The sequence below is a fragment of the Nelumbo lutea genome, chromosome 7, assembly GCF_056320005.1.
Source record: "Nelumbo lutea isolate HS-2025 chromosome 7, American lotus-T2T, whole genome shotgun sequence".
NCBI classification, from domain to species: Eukaryota; Viridiplantae; Streptophyta; class Magnoliopsida; order Proteales; family Nelumbonaceae; genus Nelumbo; species Nelumbo lutea.
In genome coordinates this window covers 34,750,940-34,775,505 of record NC_142690.1, presented here as the reverse complement: position 1 = coordinate 34,775,505, position 24,566 = coordinate 34,750,940, and the positions used below count along the sequence as shown (strand labels likewise).

At 38.0% G+C, this 24,566-nt stretch overlaps 1 protein-coding gene across 1 annotated transcript; it reads right to left on the bottom strand.

Moving 5' to 3' along the window:
• Positions 1-22,000: 22,000 nt before the first annotated feature.
• LOC148846064 (patatin-like protein 7) lies at positions 22,001-23,936 on the bottom strand. The gene is made up of 2 exons (XM_088955648.1): positions 22,823-23,936; positions 22,001-22,573 (listed from the first exon to the last, which is right to left on the bottom strand). The coding sequence occupies exons 1-2, from the start codon at positions 23,915-23,917 to the stop codon at positions 22,232-22,234; spliced, it is 1,437 nt and encodes a 478-aa protein (XP_088811774.1). The 5' UTR covers positions 23,918-23,936; the 3' UTR covers positions 22,001-22,231.
• Between the last annotated feature and the right edge of the window lie 630 nt (positions 23,937-24,566).

Sequence of the window (24,566 nt, the reverse complement as noted above, 5' to 3'; positions counted from 1 at the left end):
TATTTGATATTGGTTCCAATCATCTAAGTCACAACCCAAAGAACGACCCTATGTGTTTTAATGATAACAAACTTATTGTGAGTTCCAATAATATGAAATGAACAATTATGTCAAATGATGAATTGATTACTCTCTAACAAAGAAAAAAAAAACACTACCAAAAAGGAGAAGAGAAAGAAGAAAGCATCAAGTTGCAGTGCTTTCAACTTGTGTTTACTTTTACAATTTAATGTTATCATTTGCAAGAATACACGCAAAATGGGGCTTAGTTGATTAACCTCGATTTAACCAAGACCTTAGAGACCAATGGTTAAATAGTTAGGCTTTCCCTAGACTTTATACTCAACATAAATAAGTGTGGAGGATTAAGAATATGACTCTTATATGTTTGGAGTTGCCTATTTGAAATTTCTAAGAAATGACATAATCATTAATTGATTGCCCAAAATGTAATAATCAACTACCTATGATAAGTATGACCAGTGTCATTGAGTAAACGACTACCCATGAGGTAGTAGCTGACTACCTATGATAGTCGAGCCTGGTGTGACATTGACTCTAGTCAATAGTTGATTATTGACCAAAGTAGTAGTTACATTGATTGTAGTCAACAACTGATCGAGAACATGATGCACTCAGTAATGGACTACCAAGAGGTAGTGGTTAACTACCTCTTATGAGTATCAGTCAACTATTAGAACCTAATAGTTAGTCCTCATCTCCAAATTTGGTCCTTGTTGAGGAGAAAAGTTAAACCTTCATCCTTGATCTTTGATGGAGAATGATTCTCCATTAGGCCCCAACTCCCAATTTTTTTTAATTAAAATTTTTATTTGGAAAACATTTACTTAAAGTATAGAAAAGGTTTCAAATATAAATAATATTTTAAATATATTTTGATATATAATATAAGTAATATATAATATAATATAATCTAAGTTGAGGTGAGACAGAGACTTTATTCCTCCATCCCCTTCCTTATGAGGCCTGGTACCCATTGGACATGGGGAAAATTACTATCCCTAAAGATGGATGACCCATGTTGAAGAGATGTTTTCATAAGGGTCACCCGAATACGACACTATAACCCACATTTACACATTTACTTGCTATGTCATAGACCCAATATACCTTCCTGTTCACAGGCCAAGCTTTAGGTTTGGCTTTACATTGTTTTAAGCTTAGGCTTCAAACTAGGACCATTCAAATTTTTACAAAATCCCAGCCCAAGCACAGCTCATGAATAGGTCTAAGACCCAAGAATTGTCCAAACTAATCAGTTGATTGGTGTTGAGTGAACTTAACGACCACTTCAGTTATCTAAATATACTGTATTAAGTAGTAACCTGGTTCAATTAATCAATTGTACTTATAATGTAAAAGACCCAAGAACGGACCAAACAAACCGCTTTGCAAGGCTTAGCCATTTTATTGATTGGTTAAATTATTCACATACTCTATTACATAAACTTTGAACTTGGTTCAACTAACCTTGTTATACTTATAATGTTGTATTAAGTTTTGTAACTGAAAACAAAGAAATTATAAATACAAAACCATCTCACTCTATTTAATGTATGGAGTGAGTCATTCTCTCATTTGTCCTTTTTGTTCCCTAATTCAATTGTAGTATCAAAGCAATAAGAGTTGCGCCATACTCCATTCATAGCAACATCTACAACAACCTCTTTAACCAATTTTACTGTATCTGCCCTTCCTTCTGTAAACATTTCACAATTAATTTCAATCAAACTTGATGGTACAAACCATCTAGTATGGAAGTCTCAATGGCTTTCTATTCTTCCAAGTCACAAACTCTTAGGCTATGTAGATGGAACATAGAAGTGCCCTCCAAAATTTTTATTCACTCAAGATGCAACTCTTACTGCTAAAACATATGCTACAATAGAAATGGACCCAAAATATGCAAATTGAGAGATATAGGACCAACTATTGATGAGTTAACTTCAAGCTTTACTCATAAAAAGTGTGCTTGTTCAAGTTATTGGTTGTTCAACATGTAGAGAGGTACGACAAACTCTTGATCAATTGTGTTCATCAAAGTCTTTGGTGAGAATCATGTAGTTACATTTTTGAATTGAGAACAATCAAGAAGGGAACTCTTACTATGGTGGAATATCTATGTAAAATCAAAAGTATAGTAGATAATTTAGTAGTAGTTGGCCAACCATTGCCTCAGGAAAATTATGTTATCTCTCTTTTATTAGGGCTTGGACCTGAATATGAACCATTGGTGACTTCCATTACCATACGTCTAGATTAAGTATCTTCTGATGATGTTCAAGGTATGATTCTTGATAATGAAATCGAACTTGAACGTCTTAAGTCCTCTTTGGACACATCTCTTTTCTCTACAAATGTTGCTACTAGAAACAAACAAACTATATTATATTTCCAATATAATACATCCAAAAACATAGGAGATCGGATGTACAACAATAACAACTCTAAGAACAAAACCTATCCTCCCTGCCAAATTTGCAATAGAAATGAACACTCTGCCTTTAAGTGTCACTTCAAGTTTGACAGGAATTATGAATAGTGTCCACCTCAATCACAACAACGATCAACATATCATGATTCATCTTCTCAATCTGACAACATTTGGTATCCTGATTTGAGGGCAATGAATCACTTCACTGCCGATTTGCATGATATGAACATTCACTCTGAATATTCAGGCACTATTCAGGCTCCTCCATCCTTGCCGCTACAAACAGGCTTCTTATTCTTTGTAATGTTCTCTATGTTCCTCTTATTACTAAAAACTTATTATCTATCAGTCAGTTTACTAATGACAACATCTATTTTGAATTTCATCCTTTACATTTTATTGTAAAGGGTTGGTACACAGGCATATAAATTCTACATAAGGTGAATGAAGATGGACTTTACAAACTGGTGGCTGGTGAACAGTATCGATCTCATAACAACAATAATAGTAGCAGTGATATGAATAAGGACTTCTTTGTTGGTGTTGGTGAGAAAGCATCCTTTGATGTCTAGCATAATCGGCTTGGCCATCCAAGTTACAAGATTGTTCGTAGAATCATCTCTTCTTCACATCTTTCAATCACATTAAAGGCATTTTTCTTTATTTGTTCTTATCAACTTTGCAAAGGACATAGATTGTTATTTTCACCTAGTTTTTCTCATGTTAATGCACCACTAGATATTATATATATTGATGTATGGGGACCAGCCCCAGTTGTATCAATTGATGGGTTCAGATATTGTATAATCTTTGTTGACTCATTTACTAAGTTCAGAGCACATGTTGAGAATTATTATGGTAAAATAATTGAAGTGCTTCAATCTAACATGGGTGGTGAACTTTAGAAATTAACTTCTTACTTAAGTATGTTAGATAGTTTTGTATGCCCTTAGTTTCAATCAAGATGATGTACTTTATGAGTTTGTTGTAAATGAATAAAAGTGCATATTTGATTCATGTTCCCTTGGTATGTTTCTGTGTAATACCCTTAAATTGGACACTTAATAAGACTCGTGTTAGTTTAGAATGTTCACAGCCAGTGGGTCGGTCTGGGGAGACCTATCCTGACAAGACTGACACTGTGGTGCCACCAAGTTGGTTGGGGTGGCCTGCCTCAGCTGCCAGGGTGAGACCCTAGGCACATATAGTGTAGGATTAATTGAATTTTTGAACTGGACCATATTTCCAGTATTGCCCTGGACCTTGGAGATTGATGGGCAAAATTGAAAAGTTACACCCGACCCCTAGACTCGATTATGATACTGTACTAGGTGTCAGATTGGGCTGTCTTTGATATACCATTCAGTGAAATCCTTAGTGAAAGTCAAAACCTGGGTATGTTGGGACAGTTTGAGAATTCATATGAGTGGGTGATCATAGTGACGGGATCAACCCCTTTGTCGGACAAAGGTAATGATCGGGGATGCACTCTCTCTGATGGAAACCAAACTGCCAGCAGTTGATTTCAATCATTGGAATTTTGTTTTACAAAATTTATGTATATGATATATATTTAAGTATGGTTTCAAAATGTTTGCAAATGGTTTTAATTCCCGGGATCCATATAAGCAAAGAGTGCAACACTATTCCTTGTAGCCGAGGGAGAGGTTCTCTCTTGTCGAGTTGAGTATGATCATTATGGGTTGAGAGGTTAAGTGTAAGACCATTGAGGATAATACCTGATGGGCTAATCTTGCATCTGCCCACAGTCCCTGGGTGTTACAAGGTGGCTTGGCCCAGGGACCACTTAGGATAAGTGTTGGGCCCATAGAGACCATGAGATGGTTTTCAGGGGGTGCACTGTCCATAACAGTGTATTCGGCCAGGCCTTGTAACAAAGGCTGGGCCGAACCCATGTGACTGATGTGTAGATCAATGTTTGGGTCCCACACCATACAAGGAAGCCCAACTAGGCAACAATTTAGAAGGCTAAGTGAATACATAACCTTAAATGGGCCTTAAGCCCATTTCGAACTGGGCTGATTTGATTAGTCATCTAAAGGGGCGAATTCTAAGAATGGATCAGTTGATAGGATTGAGCCTGACCCTATCCACTTAGAGAGTCCCAGATCTAAATAAGATTTAGATCTGGAAGCCTCCTAATTAGATTAGGAGATGGTTGATCCAATCTGCAGATAAGATAAGGGTTATCCCTTATCACTTAAAGGGACTTCTAATCCAAATATGATTTGGTTTAGTAACTCCTAATGGGATTAGGAGTTGATCCCTTTGAGATTATAAAAGGAGGAGGGGGTGGCAGCCTTTAGACATGCAACCAACACACTCTTGTCTTCAGAGCTGAAATCACAAGAAGAGAGAATCTGCACCCTGCAAATACTCTCTTGCCGCCTCTTTCCTGTAGCTGCCGCCTCCAGTAGTTTGATCTCCAGTTCTAGGGAGAAATCAAGAGTTAATCTTGACACCAATTTTTTGGAGAAAGATTGGTTGGAGTTGTATTCACAAGCCATCCAGCTGATTCTTGCGAAGGGTCAAGTTCTTTTGGAAGAACACTACTGATTCTGCTCCACCCTACACTGCGCCATCTTCAGTGGGAGCAGATTTTGGAATCAGGTATAATCCCTCCCTACTCCTTTTGGTTCAGATCTGGTTCTGTTTATGGATCAAGAATGATCCTTGAAAATATGATTTTCTAAATAGGGAATACGATTCCCAGTTGAAGGAAGAGAAAAATTTTTGCAATTCGCCCCCTTATTCTGTAATCTTTGGGCGTCCATGTGAAGGATATCCTATCCCTTCAGTGGTATCAGGGCCATGGTTCAAATCTTGAACCATTTTGTTTTAGATATAAACTTGCGCAAATAGGCAGAAAGCGTTTTACCCAATTTGCGCAGATATGGGTTTTGGGAAACTTGTTCCCAAAATTGATGGGCAAATAATCTGAAATTAATTTTATATAAATCTAATTATTGTTTAGAATAGTTCTTTATGATTTTCTTGATTTATGGGCTGTTTGTACAAGAGGAGATCGAATTCTTGGTTTGCGCAGGGAGAACTGCAAGATTTGTAGTTTCTTGATTCATTTATTACATTTGGTCTATAAATAATTTTTTTTAGGCTCAATGTATAGGCATTCGATCTGATGTAATTATTAATAGAAATATGATTTCTATTTATTTTTATTTTTGATCGAAGATGGCGGCGCATGGAAGGAGATTTCGCAGATGGGACATTCGCTATCTGCGATTTGCAGTTTATGAAACTGCAATCTGTGATCTAACCTCTATTTTGTAGGACGGATTGTGCGAACAGCCCTGTTTAACTGATTCTTGATTTTCTTTTATTAGTTATTTAATTTCAGATTATTTTCTTGAATTAAAGATTTAATTAAAGATCAAACCCTAGACCCATTCGAACCAAGATTGGTTCAAACTGTTTGGACCAGATCTAGGGTTTAATCAAGGCTGAAAGTCATCCCTAATTTTCCCACTAATGGGCCTGAGGATTGATATTTAATTAAATGGTTAATTCGGCCCAACCTATAAAGGCCCAGTTTTAAATAGTTAAAACTGCCAAAAGCCCACTTCAAAGGATAAAGCTGTATGGGCCGAACTGGGTAACCCTAATTCAGCCCATATACCTAGATAATATTAATGGTTAATATTATGGTTTTAAAACAGGCTTCCAATGGGCCTTACCGATAATTAATTGATTGGATCAATTTATCCCTGCATGAGATGTATGGATGTGTGATGTGCTACGTACATGGGCCATAAGTGCTTGGCCCATGCTCATTAGATAGTGGCTCTTGCGCATACCATGGCTGAATGCACATTATTGCCATGGTGTCCCTTTTGGTCATTGGATGACCTCCCTCTGTGGTAGGCCCCACGCCTCATCGAGAGGTTACGTGTAGAACCCTTGCCGATTTAAGGCCCACCGAAATCTGACTTTATGAAAGTCAATGGGAGCCACTTTGGTTTGACCTAAATCAAACTAGGGCGTAATTAACTGTTCCCTCCAGCTAATATGAGTGCATGTGATAGGGAGATTCATATGATGAACTCTCTAAAGGCCTTCCATCATTAGTATGAGGATGAGTCCTTCAGTAATGTGGAAACGCACCAGAAAATGGGCTATCCATTTGCTATTGGGCTTGTCTAAGTGTTTCATAAGATGATAGGGACGTCATAGACCGATGTGGGAGGGGCTTCACTAGAAAATGGGAACTCTCTCACGGTACCTTGGCGTTCACGAATATGATGGGTAAGCACTCATTGGACAGAAAGGTTTACATGAAAACGGCTCTGAACCTTGTCTAATAGAGGCCAAAGGGAAAACTCATATGATGAGTGGATATGATCATTGACACAAAGGTGGTGGGATTATGTAGCTGAAATAGTTGGCTCCATGCACCCTATGTGATTTCCCACATTTCTAGAGACAACCCGCAGTCTCCATCACTGAGAAAGGAGGAAAATCTCATAGATGAATAAATGGAAATGGAATGTAGATTAAAATCCATATCTATATAATGAACATGAATCAAATTAGGTTATGGACTGATGTTTGCTCTTTTATCAGAAAATGGCAAACGGATCTTTTGCAAAGCTTCTTGACGACAACAAGCTTAAGGGCCCAAACTATGCCGACTGGCACAAGAACCTTATGCTGTCATAGCTTCTGAAAAACTGGAAAAAGTGGCAAAGAATCCTGCCCCGGAGCGTCCGGGCGACAGGGCTTCTGAGGCCCGAAGGAGAGACTATTCACTAGGCAGCAATCAAACATATCCTTAGATACCTAAAGTGCACAATTGATTGTGGTCTCATGCTTCATCCTTACTCCTCCATGTGTCTTAGTTCCTTCTCTGACTCTGGTTGGGCTGATTTCCCTGATGACAAGAGATCACATGGTTGATATTGTGTTTTTCTTGGTAAGAATCTCATTTCATGGTCTTCACCAAAACACAACATTGTATTGCAGTCTAGCACTGAAGCTAAGTACCATTTTTTAGCTATTGCTTCTTGTGAACTATCATGGATTCAATCTTTGTTCTTTGAGTTGGGTTTTTCATCACCCTCTCCACTCTTCCAGTGTGACAATTTAGGAGCTACATATCTTACAACTAATCCAATTTTTCATGGGAGAACCAAACATGTTGAAATTGACTTTCATTTTTCCTATGAATGTATAACTCGGAAATTGTCTTGAAGTTAAATCCATCTCCTCTGTTGATCAACTAGCAGTTATCTTCACCAAAGGACTCACCAGTTCCTGTTTTTACTTTCTCATGACCAAGTTGAATGTTGCATCACCCTAGTTCAACTTGAGGGGGGATGTTAGAAATAACAGAGGTCCCTAACATGTGTTCATCAAGTATTCAATTAATAGTTGGTCATTATCTTGTAAAGCAGATGTATTTTAAGTTAGGTAACTGAAAACAAAGAAATTATAAATACAGATCCATAGGGGTGTTCGTGGGTCGGGTTGGGTCAGTTTATTAGGGTTTTCCCAACCGACCCAACCTAGTCGGGTTACCTGAGGTGGAAACCAAAACTGACCCACTGATAGGCCAAACTGACCTGGTCGGTTTGGGTCGGTTTGGGTCGGTTTCGGTTTTGCTTCTGTACAAAAGGACACCTAATTGAATTCTAATTGTAATTGCCTGATGGGTTGCCTATTTGGTGTAAAAGATTATAGAAAGTTAGAAACTAAGATAGATTGTCTATTCTAATTGTAATTGCTTAATGGGCCTTCTAGTTCTAGTAGAAGACTAGTTATAGTTAAGTAGGAAACTACTCAAACTAGGAACTACCGAACTAGTAGAAGACTAGTTCGGTTCGGGTTGGGTTGATTTCGGTTTTCACACAAGAAAACCAAAACCGACCCGATATATCGGTTTATATATTTGCTCAACCCGAAACCAACCGATACTGATGAAAACCCGACCGACTCAGATTGGGTCAGTCTGGATTGGTCGGTTTGGTCAGGTTGGGCATTCTTATGAACAGCCCTGCAGAGCCATCTCACTTTATTTAATGCGTGGAACGAGTCATTTTCTCATTTGTCCATTTTGTTCTCTAATTCAATCATATAACCAATTGTGCTTATAGTGTAAAAGACCCAAGGATGGTTCGAACAAACTTCTTTACTAGGTTAACTGGCTGAGTCAATTTATTAACATCATACTTAACGTTACAGAATAACATCTTTATTTTTATAAATTTAATGATTATATTAAATCCAGTGGATAACATGGGCCCGAAAGGGCCATCATTATAAGGGTAGGCTAGGCGTATTTATGGGACAAGCACACGTATAACTTTCCTAAGGACCAAGCATAATTTTAGACAAAAAACACTTGTACGAGATAACATAAATATTCAACCCAACATCTTATATGCCATAACATATATTCAAGACTCAAGAGGCCCTAAAGACCTTTTAAGTGAATGAATGGTCCTACTTTTAGAATGTTGGTTCAAAGGATGGGGTTAGGGATTCATTGAAAACTATTCAAACACCTTAAGGGAAAATGTCTGGCAGGGCATCTCCGAAGCTATTGAAGGGTTGGGTGCAATGAGTCAGTAAAGTGGGAGTTCAGGTCAAGTAGGTGCTTAGTGTGATAGAGAAAGAAGTTTCCGGACAGTGTAAGTTATTGGCCCCCGACAACCAAAGTTTTCCCACTAGTGGTATTACAGGTGTCACCCTGTAAAAAAAATTACCAAGTGCTTACTCAGTGTATACTAACTTACAAAGCGAGTATGGCCATGCTTGGGAGTGCTTAAAAATAAGTGTTTATTCAAAATAAGTGTTTATTTGGGTCATTAAGCACTTATTGGTATTTGGAAAATAAGCACAAAATAAGTGCTTATTTTAAAAAATAAGGTATTATTTGGGCTAATAAGCACTTATTCAATATTTTCTTTCAAAATTATCCCTACTTGAATTTTAAAATACCACTTATAAAATTATCCCTAGCTGAATTAAAGCACTTTTATAAAATTACTTTTATGAGTACTTTCAAAATTATCCCTACTTGAATTACCAAGTGCTTACTTATATGAAAGTACTTTCAAATGATATATTTTGAAAATTTGAAAGAAAAATCAAGGACAAAATAGTCACAATTGCTTATTTAAGTGCTTGTTAGAGAAAAAGATTATCAAATGTCCAATATAAAATAAGTGTTAATTTTTTAAAATAAGCACTTGAAAAAATTAGGTGTCAAATACAAATAAATACTTATTCGAATAAGCATTTATTTTTAACTTAAACACTCCCAAACATGACTTATACCTACCTAATCTGGACTCAAAAAGTGGAGTATTTGATATAATAAACTCCACTCCCTAAAAAAAAATAGAGAATAAATAAAACCCTTCAAACTGGAGTTGGGATCTCATACCAACAAACACGTATCAACACCCTTCCACACCACACATCTCACCACAAGTAGAGATGGTAACTTGACTTGTTTTCGTTGGAAGAGGGATGGTATCGTAATAAAGATCAGGACAGGACAAACGGGTTAAGATTTATACTACCATTACAAGGCGAAGTATTTGAGTTTAGGGTCAGGGACAGAGCACACAAAACCCTGCCCTTTTGCCATTCCTTACCACGAGATTGGAACCCACTATAATACTAGAAGCCACCATAAATAAAATGAATGATGTCAGATCATGTGGTAAGGGTGTTAGAACGTATTTTGTTACCGAGAGATCTGGACTATTCAATCATTGTACACATGTAACTTTCTTTTGGGAGGACCCAACATAATTATAAAGAAAAACACTTGTACGGTTGTACCAACCCCAGGTATTATCTTAATGCCATAATACATATTCAAGAGGCCCAAAGGACAACTTTTTTTGATAGGTCCAAACGATCTCCTACTCCTTCCTCCAAAGGACATAACTTGGTGGCCTTTAAATTGTCAAAATCCACTAAAGGTTCATTTTCTTGGCCCACCACTATCATCTCGAGGACAACAATAAATAACCCTAACGCCTCCCAACCCAACCCATGTACTAGAGGTGTAAATCGGGCCAAGCCACCTGTGGTCCGGCATGATTTTGAGTCAGTTCGACTCAATGGTTCATGGGCCATGCCACAACTCGACACGATTGTATAGGCCAATGGGCCATGTCAGGCTTGGGGTTTGAGGTCGACGGGCCAGGCCAGTACTGCTGGCATTGTCGTGTCGTGTCGCTCGTAGCTTGTAGGCTAGCATGGCCCGACCCACAGTGGGGTGCACTCGGCCCGTCCGAAGAACTAGCAGTTGGAGACTGCCCCCCAACGACTAGTTTCAACTTTTTTTTGGGGGGGTATAGAAATACCCCCAACAACTATATAGGGGGTATTTATGTATTTTGACTTTTGGGGGAGATAATATGACAATAATGCCCCCAACAACTATGTAACATAAATGACTTTATAATGACCAAAATACCCCTCCCAACAATTAAAAAACAACTAGTTTTTAGGGTATTTTGGAGAATTAAATTATTTCCAATTCCTATCAATAGCCTTATCCTCCACCATTCTCATCACAACAATTCTCATACTCTCTTAGTCTCTTATACTCTCCCAAATCTCAATCTCTTCTCATACATCATACTCTCACATATACTCTCATACTCTCTCTATTCTCCAATTCTCAACTTGATTCAAGTTTCAACAAGAAGAAGGCATGCTCGGGTATCTCAAGTTAGCAATTTGGGAGACTTGGAGGCTTTAACGGTTGAAATCAAGTTGAAATTCTGAACCGGCAATCCAGGTAAGTGCAATTAAAATATTTTTTGTTTTTCTATAATTAAAAGAATGGCCGGACCCTCCTCTTTCTCTCAACACTAATTCTCCAACGTAGTCAATGTTGACAATGTCGATGTTCAGTCACAATATGATAGTATTACCGCCGATATGAACGTTGTTACTGTTATTGCCAATGTTCCCACCCCTAGTACTACTACTAAAGGTAGTGGAAAGGAAAATGAGAACACTAGATCGATTAGCCCAATTTGGACAATATTTAAAATAGAGGGTGTTGAGGGGAAGGAAAAGAGAGTCGTTTGACAAAAAATGTAGGAGTAACTTTATCTATAGTAGTTGTGGTGGTACTAGCCACTTGGGTAGACATTTGAAACACCATTTGATGAAAGAAAAAGAAGGGAAAGAAACATCACAAGCACAAATAGAAAGTGAGATTATTGATACTTTTAAATATTCCTAAGAAAAAATGAGGCAAGAATTTGCAAAATATATTGTGCCTGTTGAACATCCATTTTTATTAGTTGAAGATACTAAACTTGAAAAATTTTTACGTAGATTTGTAAATCCACAATTTAAAAAAAAAAATCTATAAATACTATTAGAACATATGCTTTAAAAAGTTTTTATTCATATAAATAAAATTTAATTTCTATGTTATCAAATCTTAATTCTAAAATTGCAATTATTTCTGATATTTGGACATCTAAATTTAACGTAAATTATATTTGTGTTTCCAGTCATTTTATTGATGAAAAATGGCTTTTACATAAAAGATTTATAAGTTTTACTAAGCTTGAATGACCACATATTGGCCCAATTATTGCTGCATGTATTTTAAATACTTTACATATTTATGGAATTGAAAATAAATTTTTTCTATTAGTTTTGATCATGCTAGTAATAATGATTCAGCAATAAATATTTTAAAATCTCAATTAAAATCATTATTAGATACATCAAATACCTACTATATCTTTTTGTTAGTATTAAACTGGTTTTTGTTAATAGGTTTGCGGTTGGGAAAGCCCGTGACATAGCTAAATTAGCCATGCTCTGCAGATCTTATGTTTTTGCCCATTATCCCCTCCAAGCAAACAATAGTCTATTTGTAAACTGTAAAAAGGGGATAATAATGTATCCTTAGTGTTTTTCTTGGTTCCTTTTAATATAAATACTCTTACCAAAAATAATTATAACCATTTTTAGATGGTAAATTATTTCATATTAGATGTGCATGCCGCATTTTAAATTTATGTATTCAAGATGCTTTAAATATTATTTCTCATCATATTTCTAAAATTAGAAATTGTATAATATATATTAAAAGCTCTAGAGCAAGAAAACAAGAATTTAAATATTTATGTCAAAATTATGGTTTAAAATAAAAACATTTTGTATTATATGTTCAACATAGATGGAATTCTATCTATTCTATGTTAGAAAATTGTATTGGTTACAAACAAATTCTTAATGATTTTTATAATGCAAAAACGATCCTATACTTGAGGAAGATTGGGAAATGGCAATTTGTATAAAAGATTTTTTACAAATTTTTTATGATGCAACTAATGAATTTCCAAGTGTTTATTACTCAACTAGTTGTCTTTTAATTAATCAATTATTTATAATTAGTGAATGTTTTGCAAAATATAGGAAAAATCCATAACTTCAAAGTATTTTTGAAATAATGGAAAATAATTTTAAAAAATATTGGGAGAAAATTTCTCCCCTTTATTGCTTAGTTGTAATATTAGATCGTAGGATTAGGAAAGATGGTTTAGAAATTTTATTTGAATCATATTGTGAAAATATGAACATTGAAGTTGAAAATAAAATAGAAGAAGTTAAGAAATTTTGTACAGGTGCAATTTCCACTTCTAAAACAGCTAGTTTCATTTTCAGTAGTGGAGACAAAATTCAGTCTCTATAACATAAGAGGCAAAAATCTACTACTAGTTCATCAACAAGTTCATTTACTGAACTTAATTTTTATTAACAAGCAAGTGTTTCTACTTTAATTGATTCCTCCAACAATGGATGGATAATAATTTTGATATTTTAGCATAGTGGAAAGGACATGAAAAAAATTATAGTCCTTGTCGCCATGGCACGTGATATACTAATCCCTCCGGTGTCTACAATTCTATAGGATTCTTGTTTTAGTGCAAGTACTAGGGTGTTGGACGACAAGAGAAATTGTATGAATGATGAAAGTCCGGATGTGCATCTGCCATAAAGATTGGTTGGATGCTGAAGATAGATTACAAAGCAAAAGATGGCATAACATTACGCCTGATGTTTCACCTGAAGCAGATGGTGACAATCAAGGAGATGATTAGATGAAGATGTAGGTGGAGATGGAACTTAAAAGAAAGATGATGAAGTTGATATTTTTTATTCTTTTGTATATTCAATATTTCATTATTTCAATTATTGTAATTTTTCAATTTTTAAAATTATTGTAATTTTTTCAATTTTATTTATATTAGTTCTTATTTTTTCAATAATGTAATTTTTTATTTTTTATTTATAATTGTATTATATTTTTATATTTTATTCCATTTTCTATATTTCATTCGTCCGTTGTCCATTGACCATTATATTGTTCACATTCAAGAAATAAAATTCCTATTTTTCCAATTTGTTGTCCATTTTATATTTTGTTAAGTATTTAAGTAGTTTTTTAATTTGTTTGTTAGATTTTCTATTTTTTCAATTTGTCCCAAAAGGTCAAAAGAATTATTAAATTAAGGAAAATAAAGTATTTTAGAGAAAAAAAGTAAAAAAAAAATCAAAATGTAAAAAAAAATGGTTTGGCCCAGTTTGGCCCATGCCCAAGGCCCAACCCGTAGCCTAGCCTGACACGGGCCAGACCCACTAACAGCCCACAGCCCACCCAGCCCAGGCCTACAGCACAGCCCTGCCTGGTACAGGTCTGTACAGGCTCGGGCTGTGGGTCGTGCGGGTTGACCCCCTGAAATATCCTGAGGGAGGGAGGCACAGCTTGCAGGCCGGCACGGCCTGACCCACACTTTGCCCGGGCGGCACGCAGGCCCAATTTACACCTCTACCACGTCTGTCTCATACATTATGGAAGTATAAACAATTCTAGCCATACGGTATATGTCATCACCTGATCACCATTCATTAGGAACAATGTGTGGGGCCCAAGTGTGTGGTAGCTATTCATAGACAGCACATAACAGGGTAGTGCTCTTATGACCCCAAACCCGTATGGATAGCATTGCTCTAAAATCATTCATCTATGCTGTCGGTGGTGCCGTGGTGGCAGAATTCAGCGTCTGATATCCCAAGACTTTTAACTGAATGACTTGTTGCTTTATCTTGTAAGCTTCTTAATGGTTGAAGCTGAAGTTGGATTGATTATTGTATACTCAAATATTATATTATATAATTATTTTATCCACTAAAATACACTGATAAATCATTCAGTTCAGCCATTCAGCGTCATCTGCTCGGCTCACCCTTAACAGCATTATACATGTAAACTGTGAATGTTTCAAGTGATGGTATGCTGCAAACCCGCAACAATATTTAGTTTGCATAAGGGAAGAAAAGGCCAATATCTAATGCTAGTCTTAGGGATTAACATGGTTTTCTCTTGTATATAGAAGATTATTAACAACATCCGTAAGAAGAAATGATTTGTTGCTAGTTGAAAGGGTTGGAAGAGTTGGGGCTAAATAAAAAAGCAAGGTTTTTAAAATCGGATCGGACAGGGAACCGTTCTAGGCCCGACTCCCAAGTCGAATGGTTCAACTGTTTGGTTTGAATGGATGGCCCATTCTGACAAAAATTAAAAACAAAAAAATGGCCAAAAATCGTTTCCAGGTCGAATAGTTAGGAATGGCAACAGGGTGGGTTCAGGGCGGGGATTACATTCTCCATCCCTGACCCTAACCCCCAAATCAACCCCCATCCCCGTCTCCGATCCACGACTGGGAAAGGAATTCTCCTCCATTCCCGACACCGATGGGGATGAATTCCCCGTCAAAGACCCGAATCCCTGATGTGGCCATTAATCTCTACGGTCAAAATTGAGAGAAGAGAGACTAAGAGTCTGAGAAGAGAGAGAGAGAGAGAGAGAGAGGGGGGTGAACATTGCGAGTTGAGGTTGGCGATGAGAGAGGGAGAGTCCGATGGGCGAAGCAACGGCAGATGGTGGTCGGCGACGATAGACGAAGGAAAGAACTGGGTTTTAGTTTTCAGTTCTTTCTTCTTTGAGTCTCTCTATCCTCTATCAAGTGGTAGTCAGCGATGATAGACGTCCAACGTTCGACGGCGATCGGCGAGTCGATGACGAAGACGAAGGAAGAAGTGAAGTACTAGGGTTCTCTGTCTCTCAAGTGGTAGTCAAGAGTTGAGTTGAGTCTCCAGAGCTTTTTAGAATGAATAGTATTAGTTTTTGTTTTTAAGTTTTAATTTTTTACAAAAAAAAATGAATAATATATAATATAATAATATTATAATATAAATATTATATAAATAATATATAATATTATAATATTATATATTAAGGGGCAGGGTGGGGATTGCATTCCCCATCCCCGTCTCCGACCCCGTTGGGTCGGGAAGCCCGAGTACCTATCGGGGGCAAGGAAAATTGCCAATCCTATAAACAGTTCAACAGTTCGACTACCTGGATCAACAATTCGTTGACCAAATCAACGGTTTTTGACCAAATAACAGTGTTTTGGGGTAAAATAGTATTAATTCCCAATTTTTTCGGTCCAATTGTCGAGTCCAGTCTGATTTTAAAAGCATTGCAAAAAAGATATGACACTAGTATAACAATGTATGGAAATGGCATTAAATACAACGTAATGGCGAGATGGGATTCATGTAGCTGACCTCATATGGTTGGGATAAACCTTATTGGATGATGATATGATGATGAACCAATGCTAGTCTACGGGTGCAAAAAGATACCATGAATAATTAATATTGGCTCTCAGCTCGTGAGGTTGGAAGTTGGAACCCTTCAAATTTATCAAACTAGTGCAGTACGTGCTATGCATCTATAAGTAAGTTGTTTTTTTTTTTTTTTTAGTTTTTGGTATATATGATATATGGTATTTTGATTTAAGTTCTTTGGCCTATACTAAACTCAATGCAAATATTCATTTTATAAATTATAAATAATCAATTTGAATCCTCCAAGATTGTACTCGTGGCACTTGGGAGGGATTAGAGGTGTAAATCGGGACGTGCCTCTTGCGGCCTGACTCGTGGCATGACTCCTATAAATTATATATTTTCTATATATATATTATAAATAATAATTATATAATAATATATAATATATAATATATTTATAAAATAATTTTTTTTTATTATATTATTTTGTTTAATTATTGTATATAAGTAATTGTATACATTAAAATTCATATAAATTTAAAATTTTAAGTATTTTTTCAATTTTTTTAAATAAATAACTTTGGCCTGGTCCACAGCCCGACCTGACCCAAAGCTCGACCCACGGACCAGCCTGACATGGCCCTGTACTGGCTCAGACCGTGGTCTGTATTGGGCTAACCCCCTAAAATATCCCAGGAGAGGGAGGAACGGCCCAACTTACACTTTATATGAGCCACACATGGGTCATGCCATGCCATATCAACCCAGCACAACCCATTTTACACCTCTAGGAGGGATGGACTGGATACGGACCAAACTTTCATCACAAAGTAACCACTCTTCTATTTGAATCTGCATTCTAATTAAGTTGTTTTTCTTAATGGATATGGTGGGGTTAAATTATTTGTTGTTATTAGTAGCCCTACAAAGTAGTAGGACTGGCCGTCTTTCTCTTTCCGGTGGTGAATTTTAGCCATTAAATAAAGAGGATTTAGGGGAAGAAACTTTCAACATTATAGGTAAAACTTGCTTTAAATAAGGAATTATAAGCTTGGCCAATCCATAAGGATTCTGTACCTAGTAGGAAGCTGAATAGACCAATTTATCCTCCTTGAACGACTGAATTACAACTAACCTAACAAAGTGCCCGTTTTGGAGGGATGAAGCGCAGTGGCTTCTGGCTGTCCATGTGTGCCATGGTTTTCAAAATCAGATCGGACCGGATGGTCGGACTAGAAAAACTAGAAACTAGTTAGGTGATCGGTTTTGTTTTTCCCTAAAATCGAATTTTCTCCAAAAATTATTGATTTTGGTCAGTAAACCGCTGATCTGGGCGGTTAATTGTTTGAACCGTTTAAATGGTTTTAACCGTTATTTATTTATTTTTATTTTTTGTCAGAATGGGCCTATCATTCAGTTCGAATGGTTGGACCATTTGACCTGGTAACTGGACCCCTGACTGGTTCGGTTTCCAATGTCGGTTTTAAAAACGATGATGTGTGCCCTATAAGGTATGTTTGGTGAAAAAAATCCAAAGAGTCAAATTGGCTGTTGATTTTCTTTTCTATTTATCAATAAAAAGGCTGTTGATCAGGGTCGGTTTATAAAACATTGGGCTGAAGCAAATAGTTTGACAACTGGCCAATCAATAGGAACTGTTTTGCAATTTGAAAAGAAAAATAAAATAAAAAATAACTAAAAACGGTTGTCTAGGTCAAACAAATCAATGGTTTGATAACTCGGATCAGAAAAATAAAAAAAAAATGGCCAAAAACTATTGTCCAGGGCAAACAAATCAAGGGTTTGACAACTTGAATCAGCAGGTCGCTGACCAAGTCAACAGCTTATTTGGCAAGATTCCGGTTCAGGGATGGAATGGAACCGGTTGTTTACAGTTTCTAGGCCAAATGATCCAACCATACATGTCAATGAAGTTTGAAAACCATGCTTCACCCTCTTGAATAGCTTATTCGGAGCGCCTTATCCTGATTATTCCACCTCTCAGAATTCCTGTGCCTAGTCTAGTTGTCAATTACAAACATAGCTTATCTTATTTATGCAGCTGAATCAACTTGGCTGAACCAAAGCTTATCTTCAGCTCAGCCCTTTCAAACGGACCCAAAAAGAACTAGTTCAGCTTAATTTAAAACATTTAAAAAAATATAAAAAAAAATTATTTCTGCTGTCATTCTTCTGAAACTTGCTTCTTATTCCAATTTTTTTTTTTAATTTTTATTAATTCATGAATAAATTATTACTCTGGTAGACTCTTCTGTTCTGTGCCAAACAGATCTAGTGGGACCCAATTATCAAAAACGGCAAAGAAAACCAAGAATTGGTTAAAAGTTGTTTTGAAGAATTCCCATTTTGATTTGACAACAAAAGCGTTGAAGTATTATTTGGGCATTAAGTTGCCATGGATGAGTTTGCTTTTGTCAAAGGAAAAACAACTACCACATCAATATAAGACAATATAATTTTCAAAATACTCCACGTGTTTTTCTCTCCACCCTTTATTCATGTTGCACCTTCTATAGCAAAAGTCGTCCTTGGGAACTGAAGTGCCCAACTTGATTCTTTCTTTATATTTGCGTGATCAAGGACTAGTATCTGCTCATATTTTAACTGAAAAATAAACAATATATAGAAGGACAAATTAGAAATTACATGAACCCATAAAAAGGTGAATATGTAATAATTGAAAGGTTTAATAATGCATTAAACTGTCATAATCACATTTTCTTTGTCAATAGGTGTTATAATCACTTTTTTCAAAAGCATGCATCATTTATGATACAGTGTTGCATGAATTCATGTCTGTGGGTGGTAGATGCTCCGGACGGTTCGCAACATTAAAAATAAATAAATAAATAAAGCATATAGAGTGGTGGATGGAACTTGGAAGTAAGAAAGAAAAATATGTTGGGATGGTAGAAATGAAAATTTTTCAATGGTAAAAATTACAAGCCGATTCAAAAATGTCATCCATCTTGTAGATTAAACTGTTGATTTGTATAAAGAAATGTCACAGAGAAATATCCTAATTAAGAATCCATGGAGTGAGTGTTCAACTCTAATAATCAAATCCCATATGGGGGGATTCATCAGCCAATCAGGAGAGTCCATGTTACACTGATTTGATAAATAGACAAGAAACCCTAGTTATGGTTCTCAGTAGAATAAACATAATGATTTTAAAAGCCCCTCTTTTGGGGAAGAATGGAAAAGAGAAAATAAGTGAGAAAATTTTGGCCGTTTTCATGCAAATGATACCTTACAGTAATTGCAGTTAATATTTTTTCAATTAAAAAGACAAATAAAGGACTGTGACTGTATGGAGTAATGTATCATGTGTAAGAGGCTCCCAAACAGCAGTCCACTTTTTTTGTTTTTTTTTTGGCACACAGCCAAAGCTTTCTCCAAGAAGTGAAGTTATCAGAATCAGTGAAGAATAGAATTCAGGGATAAAGGAATCAGATGCATTGCAATAAGTGAAGATCTCTTGCTGGACAATCCAAACTTGATTCACTCATATTCAGATTTGAATCAAATGCTATCCGCGAGATGAGGGATGGTTCAAGTGGTATGTTAGCTATGTTTGTTCCAATAGAGATGGCTAGGGGTTATTGATGTTGTTCGAGCCGATCTTTTTGCCGGAATCTGGGTACATCGGTGCGATTTGTTGTGGCATAGCACGCATGTGACCAGATTGGAGAGTCTGGTCTTCTTGATGAATGTCTTTCTTGGTCAGACCGAGCCCTATGCCTGTGTAAGTTGCACTTTTTGGGGCCTCAGGGCGAGGATCAGCCATGGTAAGTGCTTGGAAAGCAGGGGAATGGTTTGAGGGGCTTGTGCTGGCTGTTCCAACGTTTACATCATTGCAAGAATCTGGTTGACCTACTGAGCATCGCCTAGAATTGCGCAGGGTCAAGCATGGCTTGTTGGGGCTCCCGAGGTGGAGAGCTACGATGAGAATGAGATCGCTGAGATGGAGATCTGGTTGCTGAGCGGTTGGATGTGTTCCTTGACATGGTTCTTGATTGCACGAAAGGAGATTTGGGAATGACTTTTCGTACATTTCCCACAGGCGACGCCAATATGATGTTGTTCGATCGGAGGTGTTTCGAATCAAGATCACAGTCAGATAGTCTTGGCAACTGGTGAAGTCAAGGTGGAAGGACGAAGCCGAGCACTAAAATCAAGATATGAAACCAAGGAAGAGAATCAAAGGCCTAAGGAGTTGTTCCCCAGGTAGGCACTCTAACTCTCAAGTCAGCAATGAAAGGGATGGGTGGTCGGGCCAAGAAGATGAGAATAATGTCATTCCGAGCAGAAACAAAGTAACAGTATGGAGTCTGAAGAATCAAAAGTCCCTTATAGCTGAAAATCCGTGTTTTGTTCGAATGAGGGTTCCGGGGTTGTCAGGATGAGGTTACCCACCGAGGTCTTTGGGATAAGTCTTGATCCTTGGCAGAACTGCCCTCCTTATCCGTACAGGTCTCCTCCTACCATGAATTTTGATTCATATCAAAATCGAATCAAATTGAGATGTTGAATGTCTGAATCCATTCTAGGACCCCAAGAGAATCTCCCTATTCCCTTCACTATCTCCTACCCACAAAACACTACCTCCGTGCATTGAGAATATCTCTCCCTATGCATAATAACATGTAAAAGCATGAGCTGTTCCCCATATGTGACTACGATCACATATGGATAGAGATCCAGACTCGTAATTACACTTCCATAGCTGTTTTAAATAAGCATTTGTTCATATGGACATTTTTCTTCTCTTAGGCAGCCTATCTTTTATTAAATTATGAATCATATGCAATAAATAAATATATAATGATAGTGATATCTCAAGATGTAGACACCCCCATCAGAAGTTGACGGACAAACCAAATTCTGGGTTGGGTTCACTTTCAACTAGTCAAATTCAGGCTTGATTGACGCCCAAATTTTGATCTAATTGAGGACCCAACAGCCAGTCTTGATCGCATAAGCCTATTCGGTTCTTATCAAATAATATTTTGAGAGGCAACGAGCGAGAAAACTAATACACCAAGCATAAAAAGGAAAAACGAGTGGTGTTTGTAACGAACAAGATCCCACTGAAAATTATTGAATATGGAGTAAAGAACAAGAGTGCAAAGGCACTGAAAGCAGTGGCCAGTGGTCCTATTATATGGCAGCACGCGAGATCCTCAATACAAGCCCATGAAGCAAAGCTTTGCTTCAGCTTTATTCAACTCAATGGCTAAAATGCTTGACATAATGGATCACAATCATAAGGCCGCATGCTCAGTTCCGGCCGCCCAACCCTGCCACACAAATGTTTGCCTTTGATAGGCAGCTCCGCCCAGTTTAAATTATCGATAAAAAAATTATAAGATTTTTGAGAGAGGAAATTAGGTCAATGAAATTGTGGTTCCCACCAATTTACCCTACGGTAAAATTAATTTTTGCTAGGTATCACATATCCGAGTAATTCAACGTCCCACAACAATGATAATGTCTTCATCAAGAAATGTTCTGGGGGCAATCTTGTGGGGCTGATTTGAACTCGATACACTTACCCAGATAAATTAAAAAAAAACATGAATAATTACACTTACCTTTCAGAGAGCAAAAGTGTGAACTGTGAAGGAATCCCTGCACAAAGCAATGCCAAGGGATCAAGCCACGCACACATAATGGTCCCCAAGACCCCGATTGCCAAAAGGGAAAAATCCTTTTCTTTCCTTTTCCCTTATCTCTGTCTGAGTCTCTCTTCTTTATTGTAGTTTGTGTTGGTAGAGTCAAATTATGAATCAAACAACAGAAGATCACAACCCCAAATCAGTAGAAACTCTTGCAACATTGCTGACTCCATTTCGGAAAACTTAGGTACCTTGCTTATATAGATACATTGATAGTTTGATACATAGATATCTGTTTACACATTGTTAGGTTAACTAAATACCTATTTCTTGGACTAATTTTCATATACAAATTCAACACTATACGCCTCTGATATAATGGAATTCGCTCAGCTCTGACTCCGACACTTCAGTTGTCGTGAGCGGCGAGCGCGAAGAGAAGGGATCCGACCTCCGGCAGCTTCTAATATGAAGATTCCGTCGACACTGTGGCGGATGAAGTTCTGGGGGATACTTGCTTGATCATGACTGTGGGGAAGAGACTGGTTTTTCTCCTCTCGTGCTCCTTTATTAACTCTCCCGCACACCAGTCCAGCTTCTCTGAGTTTGTGTTCTCGATGATCTTCTTCCCTCGGAAGAGTATCGATTCCACATTCTTTTGTGTCAGCATCTTCTCCGCAATGCCCATGAGGGATTTTCCGTCGCTCGATTTTGGGTGCTTTCCGGCGTCAAATCCGGTCGCCTGAATGCGAACGTAGTTGCTTGCTCTGCTGGGACCGAACGCCATTGAAACAGCTTGATCAACCTGTTAAGACAGAAGGAGAAAAGAACATGATTAGAGATGATTATGATCATGGAATCGGAGTTAATTAGAGTTTTGGACTTTTTTTTTATGACCATGACCCACCACTTCCACGAATGTCCTTGAATTGAAAATGTACAGTTATTCAAGGGCATTTTGGTAGTTTCGTAGATCAACCAACCGCCGGAAAATTTTAAAAAATGCAAAGCAAACAAAAAGTACAGCTACTAACGAGTGTCGGCATTGGCTTACCATGTCGGAAGCTCCCTCTCCGGCGATCCTGACGAACTCGGTCGACGACGGGGTCACATTCCGGCAACCGGAATCTGACTCCCCATTCCCCAGAGACACGACGAACAAGTCCTCCACCCCGTCACAGAACGGGAACTCCTGCTTGTTATTCAGCACGTGCGTGATCGCCGCGGCCGTCGGATTATTCATCGCGATTCCACCGTCAACGGCCATAATTCTGGTTCTCTGATCGATTGACTTCATCTCCACAGCTCCGACCAGTGTGGGATCTGCCGACGTGGCAATGCAGACCTCCCTCATCTTGAAATCGTATCCGTCCGTTTCCAAAGCATCCGCGCGGGAAAACAAGAAAGGCGCGCGAGTTGAGAGGTCGTAACACGGGATCAAAACTGGCTTCAGCGTGTCTTTCAGAGTAGATTCCCCGAACGTCCGACGGAACAGTTTCTCCGCCTTGGAGGGGCAGAATAAACGCCGGAAAATCCCCGACGGCGATGAGGGGCTCAATTTCCGCCTATTCTCCACAAGAAACTGCAGCGCTTCGTCTGCCGAAAAAATTGGGCGCCCTTCTTTTCCCCTAGTGAAGAGCAGAGCAGCCATAATTCCCCCAACGCCAGAGCCAGCAGCGACATCAAAGTAATCGGCAATTCGAGCATCAGCATTGCCAGATTTCCGCCGGAGGAAAGCCTCGAGGTGGGCGAGGGATTTTGCGGCGAGGATGCCGTCGGTGGCACCGGCGCCGTCGATAGAGAGAATTCTAACTTTTCCGGCGGCATTTTTGAGAGACTTTAAGTCACCGGTGAGGGTGTCAAGGGGGTTTTCGGGTTTACCAGAGACTAAAAGCTTGGGGTCATCGTATCCGAAGAGGAACTTGGCTTCAAGTATGGAGAAGATCTCGTAGGTGAGTTTGTCTACACCGAAGCCTGTGTCCAGCATTGGAGAAGTTGCCATTGATTTCGAGTAGAGTTTCAGACAGACAGACAGACAGAGAATTTGTTTCAGATAGGAGAGAAAGAGAAAGAGAGAGAGAGAGATTGAAGGGGCTGACGAAGATGAAGAGGGCACCGAGTGTTTATATAGCAAGAGGTTCCGTTTCATGTTTGAAGAAGATGCGCAGGTTAGCGAGGTTGGCGATTAATCGGCCAAGTGGATAAAGGTTACTTTATCGTACTTCGAGGAGCACGGATGAAAATTACGGAAACTACCCTCTCGTGAGGAGGGAGAGGGAAAAAGATTTGACTGGAGTCCGGAGTGGAGGGTGTGGTGTGTTGACTCACCGACTTTGCCCGTTGTCAGCTGGCGCTTTCGTGTTTATAGCTGTGTGATAAGATGTGCGATCGTACGAAGAAAGTACTCAGGGGAGATTTTTTGGAGAGATTTGTGCGGTTGATCTTGCAGATGGTGAGAGTGATCAACGGTGATGGGGTTGGGTTGTGTGGGTCCCAGGAGTAGATCTGGGGTAGGGGTGGGGTGTGAGTGGAAATGGGGTTGTGTTTGTGATTTAACGAACATCGGAGGTTTTGCTTTTTATTTTCAACCGTTGCTGGTAACTTTCCGGTGAGAAGAGAAATCAGCAAATATGTGGCTTCCAGGCATCTGGGGCCTACCGTTCGTAGTACTACGTGCTTTGAGAGTGTCCACGCTAAGATCTTTATCGGACCAAATTTATATTGCTTGATTTGATTTTTTTTCTCCAATTCTATATATAGAGAGAGATTGTGAATTATTCTTTTTTTTATTATTAAAA